Here is an 8,436-nt window from a genome sequence, read left to right as displayed (position 1 = left end):
TATATCATCAATGTTAATTTGTATTTGAACTGATCTCCATTAATATTTAAAATAACATTTTTTTTCATATTTATTTTCTGGAGTATTTTTGATAATTATTTTAATAAGCCACTTCCCCGAAATTCTAGCAATATGTGTATTTAATATTTCTTAGAAATGATTTTTCTGAAATTTAAATAATTATGCGCCGATTATGATTATTTAGCAAACATTATAGAAAATTATTTTGAATTTAAAACTTATTTTTAACATAAAAAAAAACCTATAATGATTTTCAGTAATTTTGAAAACAACTTTAATTTTCAGAATTAATTTTTTTTTTAATTTGCCCTCTCGTAAAAGACAGTAAGTTACTGATTCAGTCAACAGTCCCCTGATTATTTTCAGATTATGGCATTGGCCTATGACGGTTTAAGAAATAATCAACCCAGCCCGCCCTATTATTTTTTTATATATAATGAAATATAAATTAGTCTTTATTAATTTAACAATATAAATAAAACGAAACAAAGGTTAATATGAAAATAAATTTACTTGAGAAATCATATTTATAACATTCTTTCGTTAACATAAAAGTTTTACAATTACGTTTTAAAGCTATGTTCACATGGAATCGGACAGATCGCATAAAATTAATTGTAACATAACGAACTGATACCCTGTGTACATTCACATATTTCAACACTCGTTTGGCACCTAGCTCGCAGTATTTTATAACCGAAAAAGGGTACCAGAGTATAAAGAACTAAGTATTCTAATGTCATTCATTGTTCGAGTCGAATAATATCAACGATAATTAACATTAACAAATCATACAATTTTTTGTTAGACACTAATTATAAAATAAATATTGGAAGCCGATCGATTTATATATTTTATACGATCGACCGTTTCGTCGATTCGAAAGTAATATGATCAATAAAAATGTCTTTTGATAAAACTATGAGTACAATATATACAAAAGAAATATGATAAAAATTCAATAAAATCTTATAATTAAAACATAAATATTTGTGTATATACACCGTCGAAGTATCAGCTCCCGGAGATGGAGCTCCATATTAGGTGTCACGTGGTATTTTGGAGAATGGACTTGAGATCGTCCGGCAAGATCTTGGTTACGTCGTCTAGTTTTTTGGCTAGCAAATTCATGGTGTCGTTTTTGATGGGAAGGTTGACGTCTTCGCTCAGGCTCATGGTTTTGCGCAACTTCAGTACCATGTCGACGAGCTCGACTTCTTGCCGTCCGGCGGCCCACTGCGAGAGATCCGTGGACGCTAAGGTTTCTAATTGCAGGGCTTGCAGAGTGCGAACTAGTTCTCCGTAGCGCCTCTGGAACCAGCCGCTGAAATTGGGACTCTTGAGGAACGCCTTGTACAATCCGGCCCAATCTCCTTTGATCCCGCTCGTCAGATGAGGACCGGCCTGCTGCAGCATATTCATGAAATCGTCCGGATTGAACGGATGAGGGACGGGCGCCGCTCTGAACGCCGATATGTTCTTCTGGAGAGGCATCAAAGAAGCCATGTACCTCTCTAGCGGTATCATGAAGCTGTGCGTCAATTCTAGCATGTGTCTACGGACGAGAGCGGCTTGCACTTCAGCGGGACGTTCCGATCTCAGAGATCCGCCGGCCAATCTCTTCAAGATGGTCTTGTCTTTGGTTAAGAACGGTTTGTACTGCGTGTAAACTCCGGATCCTTGCTCGTATCCTTTGACGCTTCCCACTTTTTTTAATTTAAATTTGAAGGAAACCGAGCTCTCGTTCAACTTGACCGTGTGCGGCCAGTGGTGGAGAGTCTTGGAAAAGAAAGGATTGGTGACGCCTAGTATCACGTAAGGCGGATTGTATTGCTTCTTGGTGAACTCTTTGAATTCGCTATCGTGTATCGTGAAGTACGGTCTGTATTCGGCGCAGTATTGAAGAGGTTGTATTAAATCTACTAGAGCTTGAACCATGGCGGAGCAGGCCGTCGGAGACGAACCCATGACGACGATCGGTTCGGCTGTCAAGACGAGCTCCCACAAGAGGTGCAGATTCGACAAGACGCACGAGAGAGAAGCGAACGAGTATACGTCTTTGGGCGAGACGCTCACGCTTCCCTGCGGCTGAGGTAGACCTTGAGTCACGGTCTCTTGAGTGACCTGAGACGGTAAGTAGCAATGCAGTTGGACTCCGAGCAGAGGCAAGAGTGCGCTTTGACCGGCTCGAACGCCCGGCCATCGGTTTATGTCTTGACACGCCGATATCAAACTAGTTTCGCCGTCGTCGAAGAACCTCGGCGCTATTATCCCGCACACTTTATACATGAGATTGATGAACGGCAGTCGCGTCAGTATGACGACGCTCTTTTGAAAGTATCCCCTCGGCAACGTGGGATCTTTGACCTGTCGGAAGTAGACGAAACCCCAGCAGTGGGTCGAGTCCGCTTGCAGAGTCACCGGGCATTCGTTGTTGTAATTGACGTGAGCTTTGGACAGATTGCTGACGGATCTTAACCTAACGTGGAATCTAGTGTCGCCCATACAGCCCGAGTTGGAGTCGGGGAAGGCCAAGTAGCAGATGTTGGTCTTCTCTTGGTCGGAGAGGGCGGCGCGCGGCGGGTACGCGCTCTCCAGCGCCTGCCCTAGCTCCAAGTCGAATGTGACCACGCAGATGCAGTGGATCCACTCGGAGAAGCGCTGCCATTCGCATAACCCCATTTCGTCGCCTTTGACAGACATGTCGGATGCGACTGTCAAAATTGTCAGGCGGAACTTTCTCCGGGCCGCGGCGGGCGTCACACGCGCGAAACGGCGCGAGGCAGCATCGCGGGGCTTCTTTGTTAATTTTTAATCTTATTTCACCGGCGGCGGCGATTAGCTCCCGCTAATCGCATCATATATTTATTTACACAGCTGCCGCTGAGGTGAAGGGATGGACGTCGAAACAGTTTTGGTCCTAACCTTACTATTTTTGCGCCATTCGCCAAAGCTTTTATTGTGTTGTAACTAAATATCGGTTTATTTTAGTTCCATCCATGTTTAACCTTTTCTTTACTGTCACGTGTAACTAGTATACATTGTTTCAAATAATAGTGGGTTGGGATCTATTTCAAGTATTCCTCCGAGATATTATTACACATTGTATAAGATAATACTAATCGACGTCGACTTAAATCAGCTCCAATAATGGAAGCAATTAAACTAATTGCGAAAAAAATGGAATTATTACGGAACTAAAAGAATAAGAAAAAAATAATACCAAAATTTCGCCGTCACTAATACGCCCCGTCGTCTCTTCGACTCGCCGACGACGTGCTTCAGTACCATCCAATGCTTTAGAGGAGAAGATCCCGATGTCTCGCCAGATGCCTGGACCGGCTAAAGGACATATGGTTAACGGGGGGAAAAAAGTGCCATACTGTGTCATTTCCTCGATTCCGTTCACCATCAGTTTACTCTTACGATCTCGATCGGAACATTTGCCTAGAGAAAATTCCATTAAAGATCTCGGAATCACTTTTAAGAGCAAGTGGAGGTTCTCTCTACACATACACGACATCTGTAATAAATCTTCTATGATGCTCGGTTTTGTTATTAAGAACGACTTTTACTTTGACGATCCGTTAGTTATTCGCGTCCTCTATGACACCTTAGTTCGTAGCATTCTTGAATCGGGATCTATAATTTGGAATCTCCGAATAACCAAGTACTCGTTTTTAGTCGAAAAGATTCAAAAAAGGTTTTTAAGATACAAAAGGATGTTTGGTTATTATCTATTTTGATGGCCGTTGCGGCTAGGACGTCCGCTCTTGCCGACTCGCCTATGGCTGTTACCATTCCGCGCCTTAATACGCTGGCTAAGCACATTGACCTGTTTAATGTTAGCTACGAGGAGCTGGTCTTGTTCGTATAATTTAATTTTGATATTGTGTGATATTGTTGTTTGCTTCTTTATATATATTTTTTATTTATATATTTTTTTTTAATTTATATTTTAATTTAGTTAAAATAAATATATCAATAGCTTTTTTATATTTAAAAGGGCCATGCCCGCATCTTTCCTAATATTATTTATTTTGAATATAAACTCGGCAACTCTAGTGATCTGGTGTGCCGTCTATTGACCCAATCTAAAACCAAACTAAAAATTTGCAATATATAATTTCATATACTGCAGGTAGCCTTTTTAAGATAAGTCGCTCGAATATTTTAATGAGCATTGACAGAAGACTAATTGGTCAGTATTTTGAAACTAACTTAGGGTCCTTATCTACTTTTGAGATTGGAAATATCTTGGCGGATTTCCAAGAAACGAGTGGTTGTAATGCTTAATAATTTTATTCCCCTATAACTTTTTTTTTGATCTAGAAATAGAAGTACAACAAAATTGATTTATAAAGAAAATATTTTTTAATGAAAATCTCTTTAACAACTATATTTATTTCTATGTCTTATTAATAGGTATAATATTCAGTTTTACATATGCTAATTAGAATATTAATAATACAATTTGATTTTAATTTTTTCAATAAACAATCAGCAGATCTGACCGCTAAATATGTTGTTATGACCAACGGAAAATAAGAATTGACGTCTAGTAAGTGTGTCAGTGACAGGGATGGTGAGCGAGTGGACTGCACACTGCTGTAACTGGTGCAAATTAGAGGGCAAGTCGAAGAACATTCATCACACTTAACCTTCATAACGTTTTGACAAATTTATACGCGACTTTTCGCTCTATAACGATATCAATTTCGTTTTTTTTGCCAACTTTTATATGACATTTTTAATACATTCGTTTGTTTATATCTAGAATTATTTATGTTTCAGGATGGGAAATGCAAGTAAAAAGCTAGCTGAAAAATGCACATTACTATCGAAAGACGAGCAGCCCATTGTCGCCAATTCTTTTAGATTCGCAAGTAAAAATTCTGAAAAAATCAAAGAAGATGATCTAATAGTGAGCCATCTTTGTTTACGGTTGTTTATGCGCATTGTTTTTAGAATACGCCCAATTAAACAAGCGCCGTTTGATTATAATCTTTCAGTCAGGGCGATCTGATTGTGTTTATCTTTGCGTTATTTTTAAACACGCGGCATCTGTTCAATATCGTACGGTAATATTTTTTCCTTTATAGAAACTATGGGGGAGTCAGATGGATCCGCGTCTGACTCAATTTTTGATCAACTTCCTCTTCGGTAATGGGAACAATAAAAAAAACATTGTAGAATTTCAGCGCTTCGCTGAATTATACGTCTTTAGTATAAGAGGTTCGTATAATTTATATATTAATATAATGTATAATATATGTATATTTTTTAAATAATTTCAGGCACAATTGATGAAAGAGTTACTGCTCTTTATAACAGTTTAGGTAGTGACGTTGATGAAAACGTCGAACTATGTTATCCGTTAATAAAAGAGGTATTATTTTAATTATATATTTTATTTAAAATATCACTGAATTACTTACATTTTCTAGTTTTGCGAAAGCATCGTATCTACATATATGAAAATGCAGAAAAACACCAGAGGTGCCGAATACGCCGCTTGGGCGGGCAAAGGTTTTCGCGTGCAGAAAGAATCGGTTCAAGCTCTCGGCGAAAGTCTTTGCTCCGATCTTTGCTACCAAACGTCCGTCGTCAATATTAAATATAGCGTTATTGTTTCATGGTTAATATTAATGTCAAATTATTATAATTATGTAATCGTCGAACGATGCGATGATCTTCTTTTATTGCCTATAGGTTGCAAACCAGCATTTTGTTGAGTCGCATGATTGAAAACGTCTTCAGACACTTGTATCAAGTTCAGATTAAATGCACCAAACAGCAGCCTTCCGAAGAGGATATTCCCATCGGCAGTTTGCTGCCGATGCCTATAGGTATTAACTCATTTGATCTGGAGTATGGTGTAGCAACTTATCGACGATTAAATGTATGTTTTAAGGACTCAAGTATATGCCCGATTATCCTGCGTTTATCGATTTGAGTCAATTGCTTTTTATAAATGCTCATTTACCGCAAGACATGCAGAAAGAATGGCGATTTTTATTCTCTAGCAATATACACGGAGAGTCGTTCGCTACTTTCTTAGGTAAACATTAACATTTATATAATACACCGATGGTAAATACCCTATAAATGTTTTACGATTGTATAGGACGAATACTAGACCAAGGGCCGTCAATTATAATAGTGGAAGACTCGTTTGGATATATTTTCGGTGGATTTGCATCGAGCAATTGGTTGCTAAGCCCTAATTTTATGGGTAGTTATTATTACGCTTTAAATACTACCATGAATTTACAGTCTTTTTGAGTGTTTTTATATTTTAAGGCAATGATACATCGTTTTTATTTACACTGAATCCGAAAATGCGTATATTTTCATCGTCAGGATTCAACAACCATTACCAGTATTTGAATCTTCATCAGCAAACAATGGCGAACGGTTTGGTATGTACTGCATACGTTTATATTTACTTACTATGCTTCTTATTTTTTTTATTTGTTCTTTTAAAATTTAATGATAAATATTTTAAGTGTATTTATTTTATTTTTCTAAATGTATATCAAATTGTAACTGCAATATGAGTTATTTCATGTGGAATTACATTAATAAATTCTTAAAAAAAAAAATAATTATGTGCGAAGTTACACCCTAGGACCCTGATAAAAATATGTTTCAGATGATGGGCGGTCAGTTTGAATACTGCGGACTTTGGATAGACTCCGAGTACGGCAAGGGTCACTCTTCCGAAAGTTGCACAACTTATCGTCGTTACAATAGACTTTCTAAAGAAAAGGAATTTTTGATAAAGAGTGTAGAAGTGTGGGGCGTGGGCGAGAAACCTCTCAGCGACGAAGAGAAAGTAAGTCTTCAATGCGACCACGTCCATGTCGAACTATTGTTTTCTATGTATTTTTCTAGGGCGATAGAACGACCACCAGCGTCTTAGATGGAAACCACGAATCGAAAGCGATACTTCAATTGGCCGGCCGGGAAGAACACAGCGCGGGCATGCGCGAAGAGCCGCCGTTGTAACGCACCGTTCTAGTCTTAAAATTATGTTTCCAAAGTTTTAGTAGTGTTAACGAAGCCAAAAGTTGTGCCATTATATATCAAGCGCCCATTTTTGAAACGATCTCTGTGTCATTCTTCAGCTATTAGTCGTAATTAATTTATTTATTATAAAAATATTATTTATTTTATATGAATGTTTATAACATGTTTATCGTAACTCGTATTTTCAAGCACAAATATATATATATATATGAATGTTTAATGTGAATAATTATATTTTGTGCGGAAGATTATTATATAGTTGTTGAAATTTATGCATGCTAAAATTTAATCCACATTTTCTACGTTATCATCAAATGATCATTTGTGTAAGTAAACATTTTTAGCACCGTTTTTAATATAATGTATAGCTACTCCAATTATCACAAATAAAATATTTTGAACAAAAGTTTTAATTATTATTATTCATATATTCACCAATTGAATATACAACAATGTTATTTATTAAAAACATATCAGAAATGATATCTTAAACATACAAAAATATGTTCAGTTTCGTTTTAATCTGCAAATATTCCGTGCTCCGTAGAAAGCCAAACAAAAACACAGGAGAAACCGTAATTTAAGAACACCCAAGATTTTAAGAAGCAACTAAGCCTACGGAACACCATAAATTGAGCTCATTTTGTACTTTGTATAATAACATAGTGCGTAGTATGGTATGGCTGACAAATAATACAACCGACTCACTTTTAATAGAAAGTCCAAAAAGCTTTCTCAGATGCTTTTACATGAGGGTATATGAATATTATTCATTTTTATTTTTCACAAAATTTCTACAAGGTATCAGGGATGTCATTTTATAGAGGGAGGGGAGAGGTGAAAGCCTTGCATTTTAAACAATTTATGCGGATAATGCAAACATTTTTCTATGATTAAAACACAATGAACAGATAAGCGCAATAGACTAGATATTATCACAATGAGAAAAATAATATTTATATTACATAACTATAGAAATGTCAGTTGTGATATTTTTTAAATTTAATAAAAGAAAATAAAGAGATTATAAAAAATGGAAAAGGTTTATTAAAAAATATTTTATTTTTAAAATGTATAGTTTTATTATGATATGTGAAAATATCTTCCTCTCAAAAATGTCCCATATTCGTATTTCTTAATCCTTTAAACGCCAGCAACTTTTAATGAGTCACATGTTATTTCTCTGTATTAAAAGTGTCGCATCGCAAGGGAGCTAAATTCAACAACTTTTATATTTACGTAATATGTTTTTGTTTTACAGTTATATTTTTAACTCAAATATTTTCGTAATGCCTACACTACACTCTCTGGAAGTTGGCCAAGGTTGGCCAAGGACGGAGAATATAGTGGGTTACTTCGGTCGAGTTCGGTTTTGCCCGCTCC

General features: G+C 36.6%; 2 protein-coding genes across 2 annotated transcripts; one reads left to right on the top strand and one right to left on the bottom strand.

The window, feature by feature from the left end:
* Positions 1-513: 513 nt before the first annotated feature.
* LOC148231449 (protein DENND6A) lies at positions 514-2,943 on the bottom strand. Its single transcript, XM_088191873.1, has one exon. It carries the CDS (start codon positions 2,722-2,724, stop codon positions 1,069-1,071), a length of 1,656 nt encoding a protein of 551 aa, XP_088047999.1. The 5' UTR covers positions 2,725-2,943; the 3' UTR covers positions 514-1,068.
* A 1,606-nt stretch (positions 2,944-4,549) lies between these two features.
* On the top strand, positions 4,550-7,466 carry LOC148231448 (MTOR-associated protein MEAK7). Its single transcript, XM_088191922.1, has 11 exons — positions 4,550-4,652; positions 4,816-4,945; positions 5,124-5,256; positions 5,319-5,410; positions 5,469-5,659; positions 5,734-5,870; positions 5,936-6,082; positions 6,149-6,256; positions 6,325-6,443; positions 6,677-6,859; positions 6,919-7,466. Exons 2-11 carry the CDS (start codon positions 4,817-4,819, stop codon positions 7,030-7,032), a joined length of 1,353 nt encoding a protein of 450 aa, XP_088048048.1. The 5' UTR covers positions 4,550-4,652; position 4,816; the 3' UTR covers positions 7,033-7,466.
* The last annotated feature ends 970 nt before the right edge of the window (positions 7,467-8,436 follow it).

This window comes from Plectrocnemia conspersa, unplaced genomic scaffold (genome assembly GCF_051122295.1).
Source record: "Plectrocnemia conspersa isolate PC_06_02 unplaced genomic scaffold, ASM5112229v1 ptg000009l, whole genome shotgun sequence".
NCBI classification, from domain to species: domain Eukaryota; kingdom Metazoa; phylum Arthropoda; class Insecta; order Trichoptera; family Polycentropodidae; genus Plectrocnemia; species Plectrocnemia conspersa.
The sequence above is the reverse complement of the archived record's forward strand: the minus strand, read 5'-3'. Positions and strand labels throughout refer to the sequence as shown.

Coding starts and splice junctions, on each gene's coding strand:
- LOC148231449 (XM_088191873.1), bottom strand. CDS start 2,724: ATGTCTGTCAAAGGCGACGAAATGGGGTTATGCGAATGGCAGCGCTTC.
- LOC148231448 (XM_088191922.1), top strand. CDS start 4,817: ATGGGAAATGCAAGTAAAAAGCTAGCTGAAAAATGCACATTACTATCG. Junction 5,411..5,468: donor GTTATCCGTTAATAAAAGAG/GTATTATTTTAA, acceptor TACATTTTCTAG/TTTTGCGAAAGCATCGTATC. Junction 6,257..6,324: donor GCTAAGCCCTAATTTTATGG/GTAGTTATTATT, acceptor TTATATTTTAAG/GCAATGATACATCGTTTTTA.